Source organism: Carcharhinus amblyrhynchos, chromosome 12, assembly GCF_965287045.1.
Source record: "Carcharhinus amblyrhynchos chromosome 12, sCarAmb.v2.hapA, whole genome shotgun sequence".
Lineage (NCBI taxonomy): Eukaryota > Metazoa > Chordata > Chondrichthyes > Carcharhiniformes > Carcharhinidae > Carcharhinus > Carcharhinus amblyrhynchos.
In genome coordinates this window covers 83867532-83895504 of record NC_137335.1, presented here as the reverse complement: position 1 = coordinate 83895504, position 27973 = coordinate 83867532, and the positions used below count along the sequence as shown (strand labels likewise).

The following is a 27973-nucleotide window of genomic DNA, read 5'->3' as shown; positions in this document are numbered from 1 at the left end:
GAACCTTCACTACACTCACTTCGCTGGCAAGTATTTCCTTTCTTAGGTACAGAGACCAAAGCTGTGCACCATCTCCTTCAATGAGATCCACGGGGATCATTTTTCAAATGGCAGATGACAAGGTCACAGGTGACAGCAAGGTCAGGTTAAGGTGTGGTTCTTTCCTTGTTGGAATACGCGATCAAGTGTCTCAATGTTAATAGGGAGGGCACGAGGGAGCCTGATAGCAGCTGGTGAACCTAACAAGGCCAGGGATTTATGTAAAAGAATGAAAAGTCTCTCACCAAAATAGGCCAAGCTGACATCTTTGGGCCAAATCAGAATGTTGAAAATAGGACCCCACTTCCTCCCTACAGGTGACCCACTCACCTCCCCAAAAGAGTGGGGTTACAACTGGGAGCACTATCCAACGGGATGCCCGTTATTCCAATGGACCCCTCCCTTGCCTTGTGCTGGCCCACTGGGGGCAATTAAAATCTCCTGAAGCTGTACCCCGACATGGGTTAATGTTTTCAAGAGAGGGAGAGATAACAATGGAAAAGGCATGTTTGTGTTTGCCTGCTTGCTCCGCACTGAAAGCTGGGCTGACTCATCCTGAGCTGCTGCACCTTGATTACAACCTGCAGAGTTAATCATTGTTCAAAATGTCTAAAATAATCCACCGCCTATCAGGCTTTAACAGAGTCCTTGTCTGCGCTACTTCAGGATTGTTGCGTGGGATGTGTGTTGAGATGGCAGCGCTCAAATTAGGTCTCTTATTTGTGTCACTCATCCCTCAGTATCTCCTAACTCGATTATGTTATTAAAGCAAAGTTACTTAAAACGTTGCTTTTATTTCTTCTTAATTTTATTCCTTTCTCGGAGTTACAAAGCCAATGTGCAGAGTGGACTCAATCTCTTTGCTCGCTCTAAAAGCCAATCCAAATTCAAACTGACTGCAATTCATGGCTCCCACAAAAGGGACACACTTGATCCAAGCTGAAAGGCATTGCACCTGATCTCACACTTGATCTCAGCCAAAAGCCCAAGGACTCTTATCAAAAAGGACATGGGAGCTGGAAGAAATAGTTGACAGCTCAAATGTTGCTTCTGTCACCCTGCTCCTTTGCTTATGGGAACCTGCCTCCAAGTTCCTTCTAGCCCTGGGTGCAGTCAGAACAAAATCATGACACAATGCGACCAGACCCCGCCCAATGGATTTGATAACCTTTTTTACCTTAAGAAGCAAAGAGCAAAATGAAACTGTGAAGAGCTATTGTACTTCTCCATGAGCTCAGGCTCCTTCTGAAACACTTTGCAGCCAATGAGGAACTGTGAAATGCAGTCATCATTTTAACATAAGGAATGTGGCAGCCAATTTGTGCACAGCAAGATCCCATAATGGCCTGCTGATTCTCATTCCTGATTTTTGTGCTTACGTCTCTGGAGTGGAACTTGACTCACAGTCTCTGATTTAGATAACAAGAGTGTCACAACTAGAGCAACAGCAAATACTGACAGCTAATGGCTGCTGGCTGGCAGGTGATACTTCCAGATTTAACTGCATAATTCACAGAATCCCCTCAATGCAGGAGAGGCCATTCAGCCCAACAGCTGTGTACCCATTCTGTGACAGACTATCTTACCCAGGCCCTCTCCTCCATCCCTGCCCCCACCATCCCTGTAATCCCACACATTTACCATGGCTAATCCACCTAATTTAGACATTGTTGGACATTGAGGAGCAATTTAACACGGTTGATCCACCCAATCCGAACTTCTTTGGAGTGTGAGAGGAAACCGGAGCACCCAGGGGAAACCCACGCAGATACGGGGAGAGTGCGCAGACTCTGCACAGACAGTGACCCAAGACAGGAATCGAACCCGGGTCCCTGGCACAGCGGGGCAGCAGTGTTAACCAATGTGCCACCATGCCACCCTAACAGGAATCGAACCCGGGGTCCCTGGCGCTGTGAGGCTAACCACTGTGCCCCTAGGTCCCCCAGCCAGGAATCGAATCCGGGTCCCTGGCACCGTAAGGCTGCAGTACTAACCACTGTGCCGCCTTTATACAGTCAAAACAATCTTTCTCCTCACCCTCAATCTCCAATACCTGAATGAAAAAACAGGAATAACCAGGAAATAAGAACGTTGGCCCCCGTTGTATTTTTCCTTATTTTAACCATCAGACAAAATTGTTTGAAGAGAAGGAAATGAAACCAATGCATTTTAATGCCTTGCTGTGAATTTATTTCTCCCAGGGCTGCTGGCGGCAGTGTCCTGGGGATTAATTTTTAATTCCTGGAGACATTCAGGACAAGCCTGAACGGTTGGCAAAATTCGGCAGCCCTCGTGCATGGACTATAACAGGAGTGGCAGAATGAAAACTCAGGGTAGGAACATTGGAAGGTATTGGAGGGTACTTCTTAATCTTTGCAGCAGAGAACACTAAAACTTCCTCAAGGCTGAAGATGTAATTCAAGTTTCAGCTCAATTAAAGCATAAATGTGAGCTGGTAATGATTGCCTTCGTTGCATCCAAATATAGCAGCGTATGACTCAATGGTGATGTGAAGGCAGTGCTGTTAAGTAGAGCTACTTACCATAAAATATATCCAGTAGAAAAGATGCTAACTGCAGCCTGGCCTGACTTCCTATTGGGATAATGATAATGTGTCGTCCTCATTTCAATTAGAACGAAGGGGAGGACTGTGGTGTGCTGGGGGGAAAAAAAAGAGAACAAAATGAAAGAGTAAACACACTGAGAAACAAAAAATGTGTGCGTTAGCAATAAAGATCAACCACCCTAAAAAATTGAAGAAAACACTCATAATGAAATGATTCTGATCAAATTTTTTACAATCATTCAGCAATACAAAACGCAGACGGTGGTGCAGTGATAATGTTACTCCACTATTAATCCAGAGGTCTTGTTTAATTTTTTTTGAAATATGAGTTCAAATCTAAGCAAGGCTAAAGGTGCATCTCCATTCTTCTAGAGGTACCAGTGTAATGTCAGTATAAGTAGGGTAGAAACTTAAAATTTGATGAATAAATATGAAATTGAAAGCTACTCTATGTAATGGTGCCATGGATCTATTATTAGGGAACAACCCATCTCGTTTACTCATACTGTCCTGGGGAGATGGAATCTCCTTCCCGGGCCTATATGTGACTCCAGATCCACAGCAATGCGGTTGACTCTTAACTCCCCCCTAACAAGCCACTCAGTTGTACCAAACGGCTATAGATACCAGATGGACTGTGCTGGTTCAAGAAGACAACTCACCACCACCTTTCTAAGGGCACTTTGGAATGGTCCACAAATGCTGGCTTTAGCAGTGATGTCCACATCTTATAAAAGAATTAAAAACACACAAGTGCACTGGCTCACCCTAGAGAACTACAAGTCCCTTCCTCTGCCACCTTTCTTCCAGCAGTCTGAATACTGAGGATTAAATAGAGGTTTATAGCGTAGAAACAGGCCCTTGAGTCCAGTTGGTCCATGCTGCCCAGTTTTTACCACTAAGTTAGTGCCAATTGCCTGCATTTGGCCCATATCCCTCTATACCCATCTCAACCATATTACCATATGGTAATACGTGCAGTCGAACTTGAAAGCTGGAGGAGTCCGATATAAATTTATGTAAACATATGAAAAAAGAATCAATCAAATTATAAATTTAGCCTGTTAGTGCAGGAGGACAAAATTTAACAGGTGTGGCAGCAAACAAACCAGAAAATGAAGGTCAAATTTCTGAGCATTGTCAAAACCGCTGGAAAGTTTATTGTTGTTTACTGGCATGCCAAACTATTTTCGACAGCCAGCAATTACACTCCAGGCACAACTCACGTAGCATTCCCCATTAACCGCCCACTGCACAATAACAGGCAATTAAGCCACCTTGAGCATGTAGAGTGAAATCAAAAGTAGAAACTGCAAATGCTAGGTATCTGAAATAAAAACAGAAAGTGTTGGAAATGCACAGCAGGTCAGCAGGACTCTATAAAGAGAAAAGACAGAAAGTGCTGCCTCCCAAACTTTTTTTTTTAAGCGCTCATTCTTGGAATGTGAGCATTGTTAGCAAGGAAAGCATCTTCTCACCCATCCCTGATTGCCCCTTGAGAGGTGATGGTGAGCTGTCTACTTGAGCTGCTGCAGGCCATATGGTGTAGCCAACCCCGAGGTACTGTTAAGGAAGGAATTCCGAGATTTTGACCTGGTGACAATGAACAAATGGAAGAGATATGGTGAATGTCGTGGAGGGGAACTTGCAGTTGGTGGTGTTCCCATGTGCCCTTGTCCTTCTAGATGGTAGGGATGATGGTTTTGGAAGGTGCTGTTGAAGGAACATCTGTGTATTGCTGCAATGCATCCTACAGATACATACTGCTGGCAATCAATGCAAATGGTGAAGGGAATGAGTACATAAGATGGTGGATGAGTTTTCAACCAGGTGGACTACTTTATCCTGGTTGGTATCCATCTTCTTGAGTGTTGTTGGAGCTGTACTTGTCCAGGCAAGAGGAGAACATTTTGCTACGTGTGCCTTGTAGATGGTGGGCAGACTTTGGTCCAATTCCCATACTGTTCAATAGTAACTGCCACAATTTATCTTCCATTATCATAACCGATCTTTTATCTTCACAGATACTGACTGACCAGATTGGAACTTCCAGCATTTTCTTTAATAAGTTGAATACATTTTTCAAAAGATGCCACATAAATGTGGCAAAAATCAAAAGTCAATCAGTAGCAGATGATGATGGTGACTAACTTCAACTATTGAGCTCCAACCACAACATTAGACCATCCCTTTGTGAATCATTCTGTTCTTCCACCCAGGAGGAGGAGGTTGTGGAACCACTAGGGAGTTTCCACCTTAGTATATTTATTGGGGAGAGTGCAACAGAGAGAGCAAAGAAGGTAAGCATGCAGCTGGGGCAGGTGGCAAAGTAGGTAAATGGTGTATTGGCCTTTATGGCGAGAGGTTTCGCGTAGAGGGGCAGGGATGTCATTACACAGAGCCTTAGTGAGACCACACCTGGAATACTGTGCACAGTTTTGGTCTCCTTATCTGAGGAAGGATAGAGGGAGTGGAGAGAAGATTTACCAGATTGATTCCTGGATGGCGGGACTAACATATGAGGAGAGACTGAGTTGGTCAGGATTATATTTGTTTAGAATGAGAGGGAATCTCATAGAAACCTATAAAGAGATGAGGAGAAATGTCTTCGTCCAAGGAGTGGGGAGCCTGTGAAATGCACTACCAAGAAAGAAATTGAGGCCAAAACACTGTATGTTTTCAGGAAGGACCGAGATATAGCTCTTAGGGTGAAGGAAATCAAAGGATATGGAGGGAAACAGGATTAGGCTATTAAGTTGGACGATCAGCCATGGTCACAATGAATGGTGGAGCAGGCTCGATGGGCCGAATGGCCTCCTGTTGCTCCTATTTTCTGTTTCTATAGCATAAATGTTAAAGCCCAATCTTTCAGGAGTGAAGAGATGAGACACCTGTCCCTATTCGGTATGATGGAAGCTTCAAAATAACCTCTGCAAAAAGCAGCTTTGTTGTTAATTTTAACCCTAAGATGAATAGCTCTTTGTTAACCAAAGGAACTTAGGATATGGGGAAAAGTCAGGTACATCAAGTTAAGTCACACAACAGGCATGATCTGATGGAATAGCCAAACCAGCTTGAGGTGCAGGATGGCCTCAACCTGATCCTCATTCTTATGGTCTCATGAATCATGCAACCATGAGACCATTCAGCCCATTGAGTCCATGTCAGTTCTCTGCAAATGCACTTGAACTAGTCCCACTTTCCTTCTCTTGTCTTATAACACAAACTTTTTTTCCATTTTGAAAATCATGATTACATCTAACTGCACCACACTCTTAGACAGTGCATTCCAGACCCTAACCACTCACTGTGTGAATCTGGCTCCTCCACACTCTCAGACAGTGCATTCCAGACCCTAACCACTCACTGTGTGAATCTGGCTCCTCCACACTCTCAGACAGTGCATTCCAGACCCTAACCACTCGCTGTGTGAATCTGTCTCCACCTCACTCTCAGACAGTGCATTCCAGATCCTAACCACACACAGAGTGAATCCATCTCCAACAAATTCTCAAACAGTGCATTCCAGATCCTAATCACTCACTATGTGACTCTGTCTCCACCACACTCTCAGACAGTGCATTCCAGACCCTAACCACTCGCTGTGTGACTTGTCTCCACCGCACTCTCAAACAGTGCATTCCAGATCCTAATCACTCACTATGTGACTCTGTCTCCACCACACTCTCAGACAGTGCATTCCAGATCCTAACCACACACAGAGTGAATCCAGCTCCAACACAACCACTCATCACTTTAAAAAGATTTTCCTTATGTTGCCTTTCATTCTTTTATCAATCATCTTATATCTGGTTTCAAACCATTCCACCAATGGGAACAGTTTCTCCATATCTTCTCTGTCCAGACCCCACATGATTTAAAAATCACCTCTATCAAACCCTCTCAATCTTCTAAGGCACAGTAAGAAGTCTCACAGCACCAGATTAAAATACAACACGTTTATATGGAATCATGAGCTTTCGGAGCACTGCTCCTTCCTCAGATGTGTGGAGAGTTGGGTTCACAAACATGGCACATATAGACCCTGTTTGTGAACCCAACTCTCCACTCACCTGATAAAGGAGCAGCACTCCGAAAGCTCATGATTCCACGTAAACCTGTCAGACTTTAACCTGGGGTTGTGAGACATCTTACTGTGCCCACCCCAGTCCAACGCCGGCATTTTCACATCTTGCAAGGAGAATAACGCCGGGATTTCTCCAATCTATCCATCTAATTGAAGTTCCTCACCTCTGGAATCATTCTCGTAAATCTTTTCACAATCTCTCGAAGACCTTCACAACTTTCTTAAAGTGTGATGCCCAGAATTGGACACACTACTCCAATTAGTTGCCCCTTAATTCGACAGCAGATCCAGGGGGAGCCTGGGGAACGAACTGTGCAAGTGGATTTCCACGGCATTCCCAGCACAGTTACCGAGAATGATGGGAGGATCCCTGTGATTATTTCACCTTTGATAATCTTGTGATCACTGGCAAACCAGCTTGTCAGTAATCATCGTCACCCTTGATACGTTTCTACTCCAGCAGCTATTGAAAACTTGGCTCTCGAAGGTCAAAATGCTCCACAAGTTAAATTCCTTTCCAGTAATTACACATCAAAAACACATGCAATCGTTTGGTATGTATTAAGTTACTATGTGTATTAATAAAACTCATTGGATTCGTTTAACATGAAATCATTACCAGGTGGACCTGGCACAGCAACGTACAATAAATATGGAAGCACTCAACAAACGGTTCTGAGGTGGTGCTTTCCCAGTGGGTGAGTTTCTAACCTCAGCCAGGGCCAAACACGGAAGACATTGAGTGACATTTGGGATGTTGCCTCCACTGGCAAATAAAGAATGTCAGAAAATGAGGCAGTGTTTCAACCTTTTAGCAAAGAGAATGATGGAGGCCAACACTGGTAAAGGCTCAATCTCTTGCCCCATCACCCATTCTTTGTGAAGCTCACACATTAAGAGAGATAACTGGGTATTCTTCTTCTTTTCTTCCCACGGCTGGTGGTACACAAGGCAGACAAAGCAAGTGATTAAGTCTGTTTCCACCGGTGATTTTTTTTTTTCTGGAGCAGATTGTGAGGCTGTTGCCAAATGCTATCGCTTGAGGGCGCCACTCCACATCAAGCACAGCCATTCATCTCCGCTGCTCTTACTGCCTGCTGTGGGTGTGCGATGGAAAAGATTTTGCAGGTTGATAATCAATCTGTTTGACCGATTTCTGCAGGGTTGATAATTGATCGGCTTGGCACCTTGCTTGGCCGTCAGGTTCTGGACCGGGACTCAAACTCGGAGCTTCTGGCTCAGAGGCAGGGATGTGACTGACTGGGTAGAACGGTGGTTGGCACTGCTGCCTCACAGTGCCAGGGACCCGGGTTTGATTCCTGGCTTGGGTCTATGTGGAGTCTGCATGTTCTCTCGGTGTCTGCATTGGTTTCCTCCAGGTGCTCTGGTTTCCTCCCACAGTCGGAAAGACATGTTGGTTAGATGGGTTGACCATGCTAAATTTTCCCTCAGTGTACCCGAACAGATGCTGGAGTGTGGCGACTGGGGGATTTTCACAGTAACTTCATTGCAGTGTTAATGTAAGCCTACTTGTGACACCAATAAATAAACTTAAAACATTGAATATTAAATCGGACTGTTTAGAACACCTCACAATTAGATTGGTCCAATGGGTCCATACTGGTCTTCCTGCTTCAATAATCTTTCTTCTTTCTTCATCTCACCCTGTCAGTATGTCTTTCCAACCCTTTCTCCCTCATACTGTAATCAACATCCCCTTCAATGCAATCATACTATTTGCTTCAACCACTCCCTTTGGTACTGAGTTCCACATTTTTCCCACTGTCAGGGGAAAGTTGTTGGCGGGATTCGCCTGATAACCAGAGATTCCTGCTTGACATCAGCAGACATTTCCAATGGTCCAGCCCATGCCCACTAGAATTCCAGTGGCGGGAGGGATGGGAGAATTCCAATCGTTTTTCATAGAATCATAGAATCCCTACTGTGCAGAAGGAGGCCATTTGGCCCATCGAGTCAGCACTGACCACAATCCCATCTAGTAACCCACCTGTAACCCTACATGTCTACCCTGCTAATCCCTCTGACACTAGAGTCAATTTAGCATGGCCAATCCACCTAACCTGGGGGAGAAAACAGAAGCACCTGGAGGAAAACCACGCAGACATGGGGAGAATGCGCAAACTGCACACAGACAGTGACCCAAGGCTGCAATTGAACTTGGGTCCCTGGTCCTGTGAGGGTGGTCTCAACAGGGATCTCGGGTTCATGTCGCACTATCTGTAACCCCCATGACTTGCCTGGGTTTGCAAAACCTCACTTACTGTACTGTCTGGAGACAGTACACATCTCTTTAACCTGTGCTCAATGCCCCTTCCACTCACATTGTCAGCCTCTTTAAGACTTGAATAGCAGGTTAATTGTAAAGACTCACATTCTAATCAGTAATCTGTAAACTGTGTGTGCTTTATATGCTCTGTCTGAGGCCAGAACTCTCCATTTACCTGATGAAGGGGCTAACCCTGAAAGCTTGTGAGTTTACTATCAAATAAATTAGTTGGACTTAAACCTGGTGTTGTCAGACTTCTTGCTGTGAGGCAGCAGTGCTAACCACTGCAAATTCCTTATTGGATTTATTTGTGACTCTCAGAGAGCTATAGTCCCACTGGTTTAGTCTGGAGAGGATGACAATGGGAGGAACAAGAAGGTAAAAATGAGAGGTGAAAGCGGGTGTTGAGTAGAAAATAGAAAACTATGCTGCAAGGGACACAGTTGCACAGAGAGTGTTAAAGAGGATATGAAGCTGTCACCTCCCTCAGCTTGTAAATTCTGTTTGTGATTTCAAGTGGTTTAGAGTACACATCTGCTTTTCAGTTTGCAGTCTGAGACTGAGACTGGTGCAGAACTTCCTGGGTTTTTCAGACAACCGCACAGTTTGATTGTTATCTACAGTCATTATCTCCTCAGACTAAGGCAATTGTTTGAAAGAATAATGCACCCTTGCACCCTTTCAGTGTCTGCTTGGGATCTTACCCTCGCACGGAACTCCTTGTGATTCCCTTGGCCGCCCCATCCATAGGAAAACACGACCAAATACATGCAAGGATGGAATACATTCGAACTGTGGTGCCATTCATTTCTTTACTTGCTGCACACTTCTGCCCAATTTATTAACAGAAACAAAAAATGCTGTTTTTTCTATTAACATAAAACCTCTTTGGCCTTATTAACAAGCTGTCAGAACCACATTACTGCTGGGAGAGTACACTAAAATCCTGCTGTGATTTCAACGGCAACATTGGGCTGGCATGGAGGTACTGTGGTTAGCACTGCTGCCTCACAGCGACAGGGACATGGGTTCAATTCCGGCCTTGGATTACTGCCTGTGTGGAGTCTGCACATTCTCCCCATGTCTGCGTGGGTTTCCTCCAGGTGCTCCGGTGACCTGCCACACTCCAAAAGTGCAGGTTAGCCGGATTGGCCATGCTAACTTGCCCCTTTGTGTCCCAAGATGTGTAAGTTAAGGGGATTAGGGTAAACACGAAGGGTTAGAGCCAGGGAAAGATGCTCTGATGGAGAGGCGGTGTGGTCTTGATGGGCCAAATGGCCTCTGCATTGTGGGGTTCTGTGAGCGCAAGTTCTACGTGGCCGGAGTCCACCCTGTGAAGGAAATCATGAATTTTGAACTTGCAAGTTGCCAGGTGGTGAAAATGTTTGGAAAACTCGTACTGGGGAATCATTGAGACAGTCATAAGCCCCGGTTTCATTCGAAGCTCTTGGAAGAATGGCACCAGATGCCAAATTAACATCCGCCTGACATTATCTTTGTGTGTTTGAGCTGTGAACAGCTTTGATCTCCTTATCTAAGCTTGGGAAGTGTGCAACAGAGATTCATTAGAATGTCTCTTGGCAGTAGAACGTTGTTTAAACACTGGGGAGAGATGGAGCAGAGTCCCATGGAGGTGCGAAGAATTGAAGGAGATTCCGATGAAACATTTGAAAGCTTTAAGAAGGCTCAGTGCAGGAGATGCTGAGAGGCTGGATAGCCGAGAGTTTGGGGGCATTGTCTCAGAATAACGGCCACTTAGGAGTAGCAGAAATTCCTTCACTTAAAAAGCTATGTATCTTTGGAACTCTCTACCCTACAGAAGTGTGGATGCTCAGGCATTTAACAATTGAAATTGTTGGATTTTTGTGGATTTAAGTTACACTTGATTTGATTTGATTTATTATTGTTACATGCATTAGTATTCAGTGAAAAGTATTGTTTCTTGCGCGCTATGCAAACAAAACATTCTGTTCATAGAGAAGGAAAGGAGAGAGTGCAGAATGTAGTGTTACAGTCACCGCTAGGGTGTAGAGAGAGATCAGCTTAATGCTGGGTAGGTCCATTCAAAAGTCTGGCGGCAGCAGGGAAGAAGCTGCCCTTGAATCGGTTCATACATGCCCTCAGACTTTTGTATCTTTTTCCTGATGGAAGAAGGTGGAAGAGAGAATATCCGGGGTGCGTGGGGTCCTTAATTATGTTAGCTGCTTTGCCGAGGCAGCGGAATGTATAGACAGAGTCAATGGATGGGAGGCTGGTTTGCCTGATGAATTGGGCTTCATTCACGACCCTTTGTAGATCCTTGCAGTCCAATAGGGGTCATACCAAGCTGTGATACAACCAGAAAGTATGCTTTCTATGGTGCATCTGTAAAAGTTGGTGAGAGTCGTAGTGGACATACCAAATATCTTTTGTCGTCTGAGAAAGCATGTTCACGACCCGTGACTCCAAGAGTAAGTTTAAATCCATTTAATACATATCAAATATCTAATAATGAGTTATAGAAAATGTTTCTTATTCCATAGATGGTACCAGACCTGCTGAGTTTCTCTGGCATTTTCTGTTTTTATTTCAGATTTCCAGCATCTGCAACTCCAATGAATATAATCCTAACCGACTTAGTCGCTCCTCATATGACAGACCTGCTATCCCAGGAATCAGCCTGGTAAACATTCACTGTGCTCCCTCTTTAGCGAGGACATCCTTCCTCAGAAAAGGACACCAAAACTGCACACAACACTCCAGATGTGACCTCACCGACACCCAATACAATCGTATTAAAACATCCCTATTCCTATATCCAAATCCTCTTGCTATGAAAGCCAACATATCATTGCTGTCTGCTTACCTGAGTGCTTACTTTCAGTAACTGATGCACAAGGACACCAAGATCTCATTGAGTATCCACCTCTCTCAATTTACACCCATTCAAATAATAATCTGCCTTTCAATTATTGCTACTAAAGTGGATAACCTCACATTTATCCACTTTACACTGCATCTGTCATGCATTTGCCCACTCACTCAACCTGTCCAAATCAGGATTTAGATCAGATGAAACTGTTTTCCATTTGTGTAAGGGTTGGCAACTACAGCACAGAGCTTTCAGATAATTAGCAATAGAAAAACTGGAAGATGAGGAGACTTGCTTGAAGACAAGAATATACTGCCAGAACAGACAGTGAAAGCAGATTCAACGGTTACTAAGGGCAGCACGGTGACACAGTAGTTAGTGCTGCTGTCTCACAGCACTTGGGGGACTAGGGTCGATTCCCACCTTGGGTCACTGTCTGTTTGGAAACTGCATGTTCTCCCTGTGTCTGTGTGGGTTTCCTCCGGGTGCTCCAGTTTCCCCCCACAGTCTGAAAGACATGCTGGTTAGGGTGCTAAGTTTTTCCTCAGTGTACCCGAACAGGTGCCGGTGTTGTGGCGACTAGGGGATTGTCACAGTAATTTCATTACAGTGTTAATGTAAGCCTATTTGTGACTCTAATAATAAATAAGTAAATAAACAAAGGAAAAGAATTGGGTAAAATAGTGGAAAAGGGAAAGAGAAAGATTGCCGGAAGATGTGGAGCGAATAAGGGATTGAAACTAAGTAGAGAGTTCCTCCAAAGAGTTGGCCCAGGTGCGATGGGCTGAATGACCTCTTTCTGTGCAGTTTGATTCTATCATCTTTGTTTTGACACTGAAAAAACAGATGGATTCAAGTGACTCGGACTCTGAGAGAAAAGGGATCTGACCCATCCCCTTTTTTGCTGTGCTGCTTTGATGGATTGCCCTGGAAGTGGATGTGGGAAAGAGGGAGGCAAAGGGTAAACGGTCATGTTTCTCCAGTTTGCTTTGTTGGGCGGCCTCTGTTCTGTCAACTCTTCAAATCCCTGGAGCCTCTTCCTGTTTGGAAATTCCTAGGAATGTTTGGCAAAATGCGCACTGTGCAAAATTGTCTTTGGGAAGCCTTGTGATGACCCGGGACTGACCGGAGAGGAGGCTCCCAGCAGCCAACGCAGAGTCTGAAACTGGCGTGAATGAACATTCTTCTGCAAAAACACAAATGGGAATTTAAACTCGTCACGTTGAAAATAAATCTTTGGCATTGTGGTGCTGTTCCAGTACTGTGTGTCCACAAGTTAATAGCTATCCACCAGAGCACAGCAAAGGACATTCATGAGAACAAGAGGAAGAATCAACCTCATGGGAGTGCTTGACATAATCTGTAGGAAGTCGAATATTATTGTGAAAGAGGGAAAATATCTGAAGGAGACCTCACTATTAGAATATGTGATAAACAACATTTTTAAAAACTACTACAACAGATTGCCATCTTTGTTCTCCAATGTTATGGATATCAAACAATCATCGCTAAAAGCAATTTATATTTACAGTCTTTGACACAGAAAAATGTCCCAGAGTGTGTCTCAGAGGTATAATCAGAGCAAACTCAATAGATCTCAAGCTATCTAACAGAGGCGTGACAAAAATAAGTGACTGACAAAAGACATCGAGGTGTCACGAGGATACTTTTTTTAAACACAGCGAGTAGTTGCTATCTTCAATTTTAACTGTCAAAAGGGTATTGAATAAATACTTGAAAGAAAAATACTTCTGGGGCCATGAGAAAAGAGCGCAATTAATTTGATAGCCCTTTCAAAGGTTCAGCATCAACACAGTGGGCTGAATGGCCACCTGCGATGTGACGTCATTCGATGAATCCCATGAATCAAATTTTAAAGGGGAGTCTTAACAGAAGAGAAGTTGTGAGATGGAAGGGTTTATGGAGTTGTTTCAGAAGAAGGGACCCAGCCTACTGCAAGGCTGGAGCACTCATGGTGGTGGGGGAGATGGGAATCGTACAAATGCACAAAGTCCGAGTCAGAGGAACAAAGGTTTTAATGAGGAGGGAAACTACAGACGCGAGGAGGGACAAGCCTACGATGAGATTTCAACATGTGAACGTGGCTTTTGAATTGTAGGCCAGTGAGCACTTGAACGAGTGGAATAGAATCAGAGTGTAGACTTCTGGATGAGCTGAGGTTTACAGAGGGTAGGAGATGTGAGGCCTGTCAGGAAGGCATTAGGAGTTTGGAGATAAAAAAATGCACGATGGAGGTGAGGGCTATTATTATTGAGATAGAAGTGGGCAATCTTAGTGATAGAGGTGAAAGGGTCAGGCTGCCTCGCTAAATATTTTTAAGAAGCGGGTTGATGGGTTTTTGATAAGAGAGGGGATTAAGGGTTATGGGGAGAGGGCGGGAAAGTGGAACTGAGCCACGACAGATCAGCCATGATCTTATTGAATGGCGGGGCAGGCTCGAAGGGCCAGATGGCCTACTCCTGCTCCTATTTCTTATGTAACTTAGTTGAGGGTCAAATAAGAGGTTGGAAATGGCCTGGTGCAGTGGCAGATGATGGAATTTGAATTCAAAAAAAAATCTGGAATTAAGAATCTACTTTTGACCATATCAATTGTTGGAAAAACCTATCTGATGTCCTTTGGGGAAGGAAATCTGCTGTCCTTACCTGACCCTAGTGCCACAGCAATGTGGTTGACTCTCAACTGCCCTCTGAAATGGCCCAACATGCCACTGAGTTCAAGGACAACTAGGGATGGGCAACAAATGCTAACAAATGAATTTAAAGAAATGTGGATTTGAACAGCTATCGACCTGTAACCCAGCTGCTGTCCTTATTCCAGGAATGGGAAAGATGATGAAGGTTTTTGGGAAAGACTAATATGATCAGATTAAAAGCGCCAGAATTGGGCAGCATGGTGGCATAGTGGTTAGCACTGCTGCCTCGCAGTGCCAGGGTTCAATTCCGGCCTCGGTCACTGCCTGTGCGGAGTCTGCATGTTCTCCCCGTGTCTGAGTGGGTTTCCTCTGGGTGCTCCAGTTTCCTCCCACAACCCAAAGATGTGCAGGTTAAGTTGATTGGCCGTGCTAAATTGACTCTTAGTATCAGGGGGATTAGTAGGGTAAATGCGAGTTACGGGGATAGGCCCTGGGTGGTCGGTGTGGACTCGGTGGGCCGAATGGCCTCGTTCTGTGCTGTAGGGATTCTATGATTGGCTGATGCAGCAGGTATGTTGTGTTTACCTAGTCTGGCGTCTAAGAAAAGCCGCAGTTGGCATGTGTGACATACATGCGTGCAGTACAGCCATCCACGGTAAGCATTCCCGTGACTTGACACAGCCAGAGACCTTGGCACGGGCAGTGTCATTGCTTCCCTGTTGGCTGACTGCAGCAGTTCGGAAGGTAGATGAATGAAGCTGGGAATTCTGACAAAGCTGACCCTCGGTTCCTCCCCTTGTCACTGCCAGGCAGCTGTACCCGAACGAACCTGGGGGCGGCACGGTGGCACAGTGGTTAGCACTGCTGCTTCACAGCTCTAGGGTCCTGGGTTCGATTCCCGGCTCAGGTCACTGTCTGTGTGGAGTTTGCACATTCTCCTCGTGTCTGTGTGGGTTTTCTCCGGGTACTACTGTTTCCTCCCACAGTCCAAAGATGTGCGGGGTTAGGTTGATTGGCCATGCTCATAAATTGCCCCTTAGTGTCCAGGGATGCGTAGGTTAGAGGGATTAGTGGGTATAATATGTAGGGATATGGGGGTAGAGCCTGGGTGGGATTGTGTTCATGCAGACTTGATGGGCCGAAGGGCCTCTTTCTGCACTGTAGGGTTCTATGATGCTATGCTAACCTGTCACTAGAGTAGGTGGCACAACACAAGCTGCTTTCCAATATTGCCGGCATTCCCTCCATTTCTCTTTGTGGTCCTCCTAGCAGATGGAAAGCGATAGCATTTTAGTCCCTCCGCCACACCAGAACCTGGGTAAGGTTAACGCCCAACACGAGAGGCAGGAGAACCCTGTTGCTGTCGCATTGTTCACACTGTCAGCACACACGCTGGCAGCACAGCGCAGTGCAGGGATTTCAAAGGTGGTGTTCCACAAGCGGGACGTGAGCCAGCTCAGCAACTAACAATTTCCTGACCTCACTCCCCTGAGCATAATATCCACCAATGAAAGTATTTATGCTGAGCAGTTATTTCCAGGCTAATGCATCCAGTGGGGAGATAGAGCACATCACCAGGGAAAATGTTCATTTTAATTACATACAATCTGAAACTCTGCCAACACAGGGTCTGAACAAACACTGAAAGACCAGACCATCGCAGAACCAAACAGTAACCCTCTAATTGAGGGTGAACCTACTCTCGACCTGCCCCCAGGGTGACATATTTATACAACAGAAAACAGTTCGGAATAGTTCAGCGTTGCAGAGCACCTGACAGATCAGGAAAGTTGATGGGACAATATCAGCATGTCACGGCTGTACTTTGCAATGTGTACTTCCTGTCAGATTGGGTCAGACTGCAGCTGGCTTCGAATCTGCAGCTGCACATCGTTCAACCACCCTGTATTTAAAACTCCCAGAAAAACATCAGTGTCATTCCAATGGAAAAAGGGAAACCGGAATCATAGGCTGGTGTAAATATATAGAGAGAGATATAAAAATTGCCAAGGGATTCATACATTACAGAATCCCTACAGTGCAGAAGGAGGCCATTCAGCCCATCGAGTCTGCACCGACCGCAATCTCACCCAGGGATTCTATTTCCCAACCCCTCAATTCTCTCTTCAACCTTCTTCCTTTGGGAAAAAGATGTGAAAGTTTGAGGTCACGTACCAACCGACTCAAGAACAGCTTCTTCCCTGCTGCTGTCAGACTTTTGAATGGACCTACCTCACATTAAGTTGATCTTTCTCTACACCCCTAGCTATGACTGTAACACTACATTCTGCACTCTCTCCTTTCCTTCTCTATGAACGGTATGTTTTGTCTGTATAGTGCGCAAGAAACAATGCTTTTCACTGTATACTAATACATATGACAATAATAAATCAAATCAAATCATATTTACCCTGCTAAACCCCCTGACACAAGGGTTAATTTAGCATGGCCAATCAACCCTAACCTGCACAAATTTGGACAGTGATGAAACCTGAGCACCTGGAGGAAACCCATACAGACACTGGGAGAATGTGCAAACTCCGCACTGACAGTGACCAAAGGACGGGATCGAACCCAAATCCTTGGCACTGCGAGGCAGCAGTGCTAACCGCAGTGCCATTGTGCCACCCCTGAGTGTGTTCATCCATTATCAATGACAATAAGAGTCATTACAGCACTTCCGGGTAGAGGGCCTGTACAGATATACAAGCATCTTGAGTGAGTTTGTTATTTCTCACACCGGTGCTCATGGATTTACTTTTCCATTAACCCCCACCTCCCACGGAGTCTTTTGCAGAAACAGAGGAGCTATTAGTCAGCTGTGGGATCTTCTGGTCTCGCCGCTGTCAACGGGGGATGTCGTTGTTCGTATCCCCGCCACCAGGAAAGGGCTGGAAAATCCCACCCTTGTGTCTTAAATGTAAAGGAAGTGGAAGTTGTGGTGCGTCAGTATGTGATCTGCTCCTTTCTTAAAGGAAGTCCAAAGATGTGCAGGTTAGGTTGATTGGCCATGCTAAAATTGCCCCTTAGTGTCCTGGGATGTGTAGGTTAGAGGGATTAGTGGGTAAATGTGTGGGGATAGGGCCTGGGTGGGACTGTGGTCGGTGCAGACTCGATGGGCCGAAGGGCCTGTTTCTGCACTGTAGGGTTCTATGTTCTATGTTCTAAATTCCGATTTTGAGACAAGCTCCAGTAGTCAGAAAGCCTCCTAATAGAAAGTATTACTTTGATTTGATGTGATTTGATTTATTATTGTCACATGTATTAGTACATAGTGAAAAGTATTGTTTCCTGTGTGCTATACAAACAGAGCATGCTGTTCATAGAGAAGGATAGGATACAGTGTAGAATGTAGTGTGAAAGTCATAGCTAGTATGTAGAGAAAGATCAATTTAATATAAGGTGGGTCCTTTCAAAAGTCTGATGGCAGCAGGGAAGAAGCTGTTCTTGAGTCGGCTGGTACGTGACCTCAGACTTTTGTATCTTTTCCCGATGGAAGAAGATGGAAGAGAGAATGTCCGGGATGCATGGGGTCCCTAATTATACTGGGATTCTCCGGCCACTTGCGTCGGAAGACCAGAAATTCCTGTCAAATGGACCTTTACGCAGTCCACCAAACTTTCTGTCCCACCCGCTACGCTTGCCAAACAGCCCTCCCACCACCCCCTCCCTCCCCACCCCCTCAACCCGTTTAGTCCTGGTATAGTTCAGGCGAATCTGAGCTGTACTAACTCCAGGAGATGCCCAAAACTCAGAGCAGCTTTCCACCTGATAGAACATAAAACATTACAGCGCAGTACTGGCCCTTCAGCCCTCGATGTTGCGCCGACCAGTGGAACCAATCTAATGACCCTCTAACCTAAACTATTCCAATGTTATCCATATACCTATCCACTGACCATTTGAACGCCCTTAAAGTTGGCGAGTCCACAACTGCTGCAGGTAGGGCATTCCACGCCCTTACTACCCTCTGAGTAAAGAACTCAGTACACTGAAGCAGTGTTTACCCATTTCATGGTGCTAATCTGCTTAAGACAAAGGCTGACATTCTATTTGTCTTTGAAATTTCCTTCTGTCTCTGTACCCGTGAACATGAAATCCCTTTGTTCTTCTACATATCCCATGCTCTTTTCATGGTGAAAATATTCAGATCTAACTTTCTTAGATTCACTGTGGATGGCATCACATTTCCCTGCATTGAAATTCCATTTGCCGTGGGTATTGCTACTCACCTACTTGGTTTATGTCCATAAGAACCTCCCAGCTCCCATTCAACAGAACTCACTGTGCATCCTAACTTTGAGTCATTTGCAACTTGGATATACAACTTGCCATTCCTTCATTCGAGTCCTTGACATATGTAGTGAAAAGCTGAGGCCCCAGTGCAGACGCCCAGAGAAAAGCACTTGTCACACCCCATTAGTCAGAGTACACTCTATTCCAACTTGCTGCCTCCTCTCTCCCAACCCATTACTGACCCATGTCACAAAGTAGGCTCTGCAAATAGCCACAGTATGGAGCAAAAAATAACACATCTCAGGGGCACAGCCTCTTCTCCCACCGTCATCTGAGCCTGCGGTCAGGAAGTATTTCTCGTAACCCTTGGTAACGCAGGATTTGGATATTGTCGATTTATTTGTGAGAGAGATACTGATAATATGCAAAGAATGTGCACTGGACCGTAAATTCCCTGAACTAAATGGGTGTGAATACCATTGCTATGGCTACAACCACAAACAAACAGATGAAGTGTGAAGAAAATTATGCAAAATATGTTCAGAGCGGAGACTATAAAATTCTGTAAAACTTTCCTCCTTTTTCTTGGAACTAAATATTTTGCTTCCAAAAGAGCCTTCGAACTAGGGACAGGACTAGGCTATTTGGAACCTTTGGAACCTCCCGCACCATTCAATAAGACCATGGCTGATCTGATTTGGCCTTAACTTAATTCGCCCACATGCTTCTCCACACCCTGAGTCCCTTGTAGATTGTACTCCTTTGTGATACCAAAGGAGGAATGGAACTATTCTAGTGGAGATTTGGTATTGCTCAACAATAAACGTAGACAATGTGGCCGGAATTTTACCAGCACGCCCAGACCGAGGTCAGTGGGTTGAGTAGAGTGGGTGAGGTCAGTGGGTTGGGGGTAAAGTGGGTGAGGTCAGTGGTTTCTCCTTTGGCCTCGTGTGGGATCTTACGAGCCTCAGGCGGGCGAGGTGGTGAAATTCCACTTGGCGTGTCTGACCGCCACCTTTGCCCAACACTTGGCTGAAAGAAAATATGTCCCTTTTCACAATACTTGGGCAGAGTTGAAGGAAACACAGGAAAATGGAGTTTCGTTTTCCGACAGTGAAACTCGAATGTAAGAACGGGAATTGCTTAAAACGTGCAAATTATTTTCTTGCTGGGCATGGTAGTCCACGTTGCAGCTTGCTAAAGTATAATGCTGTACCTGGCAGGTGGCAGAATGGTGTAGGTACAAGAGGTGTAGGTACAGCCATGGTGCTGTTTGGGAGGGAGTCTCAGGAATTTGACCCAGTGATGACGAAGGAACAGCAACATATTTATAAGTCAGGATGGTTTGGAGGGAACTTTACAGGTGGTGGTGTTCCTAGGTATCTGCTGTCCTTGTTCTGGTAGAGGTCAGTAGAAGGAACACTGGTGAGTTTATGATGTGTATCTTGTCAATGCCACTATACAATATGTGTGGGGGGAGTTGATGTTTAAGATGATGGATGGGGTCCCAGTCAAGTGGGCTGCTTTGCCCTGGATGAGATGTGGATCAACTTAAATATGGCACTGCCAATGGGGTGGTAAGATTATCTACACTGTTCTGCAGTTGTGAGACTCCCAAGTTGGGCAAGTTATAATCAGTCTCATTAACTTGACCAGTGAAGTATTCATGTACCAAGACAGCCATTTTGCCTCGTGTCACCAGTGCCAAAGTCACAGCCCATGGACCTCACTTGTTAAAGAGCATTTAGCATCTTCAGCACTTGGCTTCATTTAGCATGACTACGCGATAGAAAAAAAACTGAAGAGTTATGTTTTGATGTTGTACAAACATGCTTCCCTGTGTGATAGCTTTAATTTACCACCTCAGATTGCTCCCACTACAATGAGTACCTGTGACACATGAGAATTGAAAGCACATAAATTTGCTTATCTAATTCCATAGAGGCGATAGAGAGAGAAGGAGAGAGAGAGCTTTTAGGAGTTTCACTTTACTCATGTGTTGCTTATGAATTCTTCCCTTTAATGGTAAGTGTCACAAAATGATCTCCCCAGATGCAAAGTCAGCATTGATAGTCTTTTCACAGTACAAAACTTTCACATGTTCTCATTATTAACATTGTCAATAGAGACAGACCGTCAAAGTTTTTGATCTTGCACTCATCAGGACAGATGCACGATTACCAGATTTCAAAGGGATCATCAATTTATACAGCTTGAGAAAAGGGTGCTGATTGGTTGGCAATTCAACTATGATTGGTCGAGGCATTGCTATGGGGAATGCATCAGTGAATAATTGTCCTCCAGGCTTTTGATTAACTCAAAAAAAGGCCCAATTCTTCGTACATTCTCCATGGCAAAGCCTCGACCAATTAGAGCCAGCTTGCCAACCAATCAGCAGTTTTTTCTCATGCATTATAAATTGTTGTTCCTTGAAATTTAACATTCTTGTATCTGTCCTGCTGAGTGAAAGAAGAAAAGTTTGGACAGTCTCTATCTTCCGCAATAATCAAGTTCTGTACAACCAAGCGATTATACTGAATTCTTGGTGGTGATATTAAGGTTCCTTAATTTTTGGAGAAAAACACTCATGCAAAATCCAGGAGAAAGACTCAGGTAATTTAGGCTAGATCCAAAATGGACAGAGAGAGAGAGCACTCCTCAGGACACTCCTGAGACAGCAGGTGTGTGTCCTTTCCTTCTCACTGGGTGTAAAGGTGGCATTCTCAGTATCTCTGGCCCATTGTTTAGAAAAACTTAAGATATGCAAGTCCTTTATATGGATGCACAATAGGAAAGCAAAATGGGCTAGATTAAACTAGCCTTTGAAAACTGGCAATAGTGAGTTGTGGCTTGAAGTTTTGCCAAGGAAAGTAACTTCACCCCCTCTCCTCTTCACTTACTCCACAAAAATTCTGAGTCAGAACAGTTTCATCAACTTGCAGTAACTTTCAACAAACGTGTCTCCATTGTACTCACCATTCCATGGTTAATCCACGGTGGTATAAAGCTGTCCAAGATTTTGGGATAAACCAACTCTCGATCATATAAGTATAGGGCCCAGAATATTATCACGACCATCTGCAAGAGAATAATAAATCAAACTCAAGTAACAATACCTATTCTTTCTCAAAGGCATGTAGTATAGGAGCTGGTTCTTATATGTTGCATGAAGCCTTGGTTTAAGTTGATGTTTCTCCTTTCTGTGCAAGATTCAAGTACCAACCGACTCAAGAACAGTTTCTTCCCTGCTGCTGTCAGACTTTTGAATGGACCTACCTTGCATTAAGTTGATCTTTCTCTAAGTATTAGCTATGACTGTAACACTACATTCTGCATCCTCACCTTTCCTTCTCTGTGAAGGGTATGCTTTGTTTGTATAGTGCGTAAAAAACAATACTTCTCACTGTATGTTATAACATGTGACAATAATAAATCAAATCAAATCAAATCGATATTCATTCCCAGAGCATAATTTAGCATGTTACCTGGTTCCATCTCTCTTAATCAAACCAAACATTTGCTGTGACTAAATTGTCAAAATATCTGAACTTGGAAGAATTGTGAAATGTGAAGAGGACAGTGTAGAATTTCAAAAGGACGCAGATAAAATGAAGATGTATGAGATCCACGGTGTCTTGGCCACTTGGATTCAAAATTGGCTTGCTCATAGAAACCAGAGAGTAGTGGTGGAAGGGAGCTTTTCCGCCTGGAGGACCGTGACTAGTGGTGTTCCGTAGGGATTCGTACTGGGATCCCTGCTATTTGTGATGTGTATAAATGGCTTGGATGAAAACATAGATGAATGGGTTAGTAAGTTGCAGATGGCACAAAGATAGGTGGAGTTGTAGATAGTGTAGAAAGTTGTCAAAGGATACAGCGGGATATAGATCAGCTGCAGATATGGACAGAGAAATGGCAGAGTTTAACATGAGCAAGTGTGAGGTGGGAGATCAAATGTTAAGGGTAACAATGCAGTTAATGGCAAGACCCTGGAGAGCACTGATGTACAGGGGGATCTTGAGATTCAAACCTGTAGCTCTCTGAAAGTGGCCATACGAGTAGATAGAGAGATAAGGAAGGCATAGGCTTGCCTTTATTGAAGTAATTAGCAAAGTTGTTCCAAGGATACTGTTCCGATGCCAAGCTCCAAGTTTAAAAATGAGCTGGTGAGGAGTAAGGAGAAGGACATTTTCACTCAACAGGTCTCTGCAATGTTTTCAATCCTTTTGGGAAGGCGGGAGTTAGAATGATCCAGAAAACATTGGTCCCACCATTTTCCATTATAACTCACTCCACTGTGAAGACACTAAGGATAACTTCCTGAAATCTAGTGGGATCCTTCTTTAGGTATTGGGGTCTGAAAGTTCTGACTGCAACTTTCAACGTAGATGTTTTAATTTGTAAGCTGTCCTGGTGGTCCTGGGGGGATCAGCATTACTCTCCTGGATCACATACGTTTAGGACTCCCTCAGCTGTGCTTCCTCTCCTGTTCTTCCCAATGAGATCCTGCAAACCCCACTCCTCGTAACTTTTCCAAATCCCACCCCAAGTTAAAATAGACCCTCTAGTTACTGAGGAAGGCCACTGAGGTGGACACTACAAATAGGTTGAGCCGACAATCCGTGAATTTTGGGCAGCACGGTGGCACAGTGGCTAACACTGCTGCCTCACAGCGCCAGGGACCTGGGTTTGATTCCCGGCTTGGATCACTGTCTGTGCGGAGTTTGCACATTCTCCCTGTGTCTGCGTGGGATTTCTCTGGTTTCTTCTAGTTTCCTCCCACAACCTGAAAGACGCGCTGGATAGGTGCATTGGCCATGCTAAATTCTCCCTCAGTGTACCCAAGCAGGCACTGGAATATGGCGACTAGGGGATTTTCACAGTAACTTCATTGCAGTGTTGACGTAAGCCTACTTGTGACGCTAAGAAATAAACTTTAAAAACCTTTAATTATTGGAAGGGACTGAGAGGAAGCTCTGGACAGCAGGCTGGTGTGTTGGCCATCACAAACAGGCCTATAACTGAAGGCCTTCCAGACCCAACCACTGAACAATTACAGACCATAACCACAGCTCACGTTTCTACAGACAGTAGCGAACTGCTAATGGTGCTGTTTTTATAATTTACAGCTTTTTGGAGACCAGCTCTTTCTTTATCACATTAAAGGTGCTATAAACATGCAAGCTGGCGTTGTTTTCCTTTTTGTTATTGTCCTACTGCCATCTCCTTTCGCTTTGCACCATTTTCCTCTTTGACGCTGAGCCTCTCCTGCCTCCCGCCTCCATCACTCGCTTCCTTCACCCACTTGCTTAAACCTGTTGACCTCTTTCCAGTTCTGACGAGAGGTCGACCTGAAACACTGGGCTTGAATATTACTGCCCGCCCGCCACGGGAATGGGGGCGAGGGGCGAACCCATGGAAATATCTGTTGACCTCGAGTGGGATTTTCCGGTTTCGGGCTAAGCAAGGTTGGAAAATCCCGCCCATTAGCTCCGTTTCTCTCTCAGATCCTGCCTTGCTGCAGAGTTTGTCCAACACTTCCTGTTCGTTGGTTTTGTCTAAATGACCCGGCTCTTCCGGCAATCTCCGAGGGATTGCCACTCTGCTCCTGCTTTCCTGCACCACGCAACAGCTCAGCGCCCCCGCACGCTTTTCGATCCCGGAAATCCGGAGCCTAACTTCCATCCAGCTGCTTCCTCTTGGTGCTGCATCGTAAGGGGAAGGCAAACCATCCTCCTTTTTACAACTGAGACTTTTAACAAGCTCTCCTGTGTGTTGGCTATGAGCGTCTCAGTGCGTGGGAGAGAGGGTGGGCAAGGAGGTGGGGAGGGGGTGCAGTCGGGGTCCATGGAAGCAAGGGGAATAGCTCAACGGCCCAGGCAATTCCCACGGAGTCAGTGCGTTGGCCCCTCTCAGGGGTCTAGGCGTGCATCTTGGGAGTGTGTGTACTCTCCAATGATCCGGACGTCAGATCATCTGGGCCAGTCTGTGTTCCGATGTATCCCATATTGAATGATGGAGATAGGGTGAGACCTCAGGCTCTGATACTGGATTCAAAGAGGCATTTCTGTGTGTGCAAGTGTCCTGGAGTGCAACACTGAAGATGCAAAGTGCTGTTCGGAATAATAATGGAAAATTTACAGGAATTACCATGACTCCGCAATTTCCATGGACCATTAAACCCGTCTGCAGCTCGTGAAACATTAATTAAGCCAATTATTAGTGAAATTAGAACAGTATTCTCTCTGGTGGCATTAACTTTCCCGATCTAAAGAACACATGGAGCAGATTTGAATGCCTCTCCCCGGTTCTGTATTCTTCACCTGCTTCCTTTCAGTTTTTCCACTAAGCATAAAAACCTGCTTTGAATTAGAGTTTCTCCAAGTTTACCGCAGCATCCAATGTAAATGTCTGCGCGCAGCATTTTAAAATGAGAAACAGGAATAAAATTGGAATAAATAAAAGAAAGGTGTTAACGAGAGGCTTTTTTTCCCCCCAGGGTGGAAGAGTCAATTACTCGTGGGCACACGGTTAAGGTGCGAGGGCCCAGATTTAAAGGAGATGTACGAGGTAAGTGCCTGGAAGTCGCTGCGGGGAAGGCAGATGCAGTAATGATTTTTAAGGGGCGATTTGACAAGTACATGAATAGGATGGGGATAGAGGGATATGCTGCCCGGAAGGGTATGGGATTTTAGTTCAGACGGGTAGCGTGGTGGGTGTAGGCTTGGAAGGGGCTGAAGCGGCTGTTCCCTGTGCTGTAATTTTCTTTCTTCTTTGTGAATTGAAATTACGCTCGCTACAATTCCACACAATAAACCAACACTCACTGCTGCAGGTACACACAGCAGCAACCAGGAGATAACAGAGCAATTTGGAGATGTTCCAGGCATGACACTTTAGAACACCTTCGTTTCTTTGCAAAGTATTAAATGCTAATCAAAAACCAGCACCAAAGAAAAAGGGGTTGATACAAATCTGTAAAAACATTCACAAATTTTCAAGTATTAGTTATCCACTAAAATTCTATTACATTTCAAAAATTCTATAATATTTCAAAACTTATTCTGAAGTATAAAATATAAGTGTAAATGTAAAACGTAAAATATTATTCTTAAGTGTCTAAGATGTGCAATAGCAATTAAGGTTTTTTTTTGGGCGAGCGTTGGGGGGAGATTTCCTGTTTATGCTGAGACCCAGATGTTGAGCAGGATCTGATTCCCAGTCCCAATTTTTGCTGTGGTGGGATACAGGTGAGAGTAGTGAGCCTGTACCCTACACTCCTGACCTGGCCAGCTCCACTGTTGGAGTAGGCAGCATTTATTTCCGTGGTGTTGGAAGACGTCAGCATATCAGGCTCCATCTGTTGTTGATAAGTTTTACTAGGGGGTACTAGGCTGTGGCACCCTTGCCTATTTTCTTAACTGAAGGGTTCTAAGGATTGAGCTCATAGTGTGGCCTATTTACACTTGCTGGTGGCTACACCCATTCACATGGGGGGGGGTTCTATTCTCTGCAAACAAAAGGAATATGTTCAAGTTTGCAACTTTTTTGTATTATCCAAGAGCTTGGGAAGCGTATAGTTCCCTGTTGCTTTCTCCATGGTAACATTTTGACCAATCAGAGTAAACTTGCCAACCAATCAGCACCCTTTTCTCCTGCCGTATAAATTGTTGCTATTATTTGAAATTTGGCATTCTTGTGTTTGTCCAGACGAATGCAAGACTAAAATCTTTGCAACATGTCTCTCCTTTCGACAATATTCAGCTTCTAAGGATCATCCCAAGTGAGAAACCAACATCTTCAAAAGAGGACAGAAGAGCGGCATGGTGGCACAGTGGTAAACACTGCTGCCTCACAGTGCCAAGGACCTGGGTTCGATTCCTGGCTTGGTCACTGTCTGTGTGGAGTTTGCAATTTCCCCCATGTCTGCGTGGGTTTCCTCCGAGAGCTCTGGTTTCCTCCCACAGTCCAAAGATGTGCGGGTTAGGTTGCGTGCTAAATTCTCCCTTAGTGTACCCGGACAGATGCTGGAGTGGGGCGACTAGGGGAATTAATGTATGCCTAACTTGTGATGAGTAAATAAACTTTGAAAAGATTAAATCTGGGTGAGGAACCTAAGAATAAAAATAATCCACAAGACTTTTGAAGCTATTGCTTCAAATGAGGGAAGGTGTTCATATTCTTGAAACATTTCTTAAATGGGTCTCTGCATATCAATATCTTGAAATCTTTAGTTCGTCAAACAACTGATTAAAAAATGGATTCCTCTGAAGAAAAATGGAAACTGGGCTGAATTTACCCTTCCGGCCCACCATGGGAATTGTAGCGGTTGGACATGGACCATACTAAGGTCTGTTGACCCCCGGTGGGATTTTCCAGCCTTGGGACAAGTGCAGCTGGAAAATCCTAACGTTTGTGTTTGAACAATTGGCACAGACTAATAATCTGATTTTTTAGTTCAATCTCAGGATGTGGGTATCAACTGGCAAGACCAGCATTTATTGCTAATCCGTAACTACTCATGAGAATGTAATGGTGCAGTTCTTGTGGTGCAGGTATACCCACAGTGCTGTTAGGGAAGTACTTCCAGAATTCTGACCCAGTGACGGCAAAGGTTTAAAAGTTTAAAGTTTATTTATTGGTGTCACAAGTAGGCTTACATTAACACTGCAATGGAGTTTCTGCGAAAATCTCGTCGCCACATTCCAGCGCCTGTTTGGGTACACTGAGGGAGAATTTTGAATGACCAATGCAACTAACCAGCGTATCTTTCAGACTGTAGAAGGAAACTGGAGCACCCAGGAGGTGGGGGCACACACAGACACAGGCAGAACATGCAAACTCCAGACAGACAGTGACCCAAACTGGGAATCGAACCCAGGTCCCTGGCACTGTGAGGCAGCAGTGCTTACCACTATGTGGTCTAGTTCCAAGTCAGGATGGTGTGTGATTTGAAGGGAAGCTTGCAGGTGTTGATGCTCCCATGTCCCTTGTGCAATATTTTTCAATAGATACCAGTTTAAAAAATCTCATTGAAGTACCACAAAAAACCTCTAGCCTCACCTTAATCAAACAGTCACTGCAAGGATAGATATTCCTTATTTATTCCTTAATTGTTCCAGAACTAGACATACCCGCTGATGTTTCAGTACATACGACACTGGGATCTACCCGGCAATGTAGAAAATCACCCAGGTCTGTACTGTCCACAAAAGCAGGACAAATCCAACCCAGCTCATTGCTGCTCCATC

At 44.7% G+C, this 27973-nt stretch overlaps 1 protein-coding gene across 1 annotated transcript in view; it reads right to left on the bottom strand.

The window, feature by feature from the left end:
• The window catches only part of aig1 (androgen-induced 1 (H. sapiens)), a 107848-nt gene that overhangs the window by 16091 nt on the left and 63784 nt on the right, over positions 1-27973 (bottom strand). The window contains exons 3-4 of the mRNA XM_080200853.1: positions 21699-21800; positions 2582-2697 (exon numbers count right to left, since the gene is read on the bottom strand). Of these exons, the coding sequence (XP_080056979.1) occupies positions 2582-2697; positions 21699-21800 (218 nt within the window). The remainder of the gene's footprint in view (positions 1-2581; positions 2698-21698; positions 21801-27973) is intronic.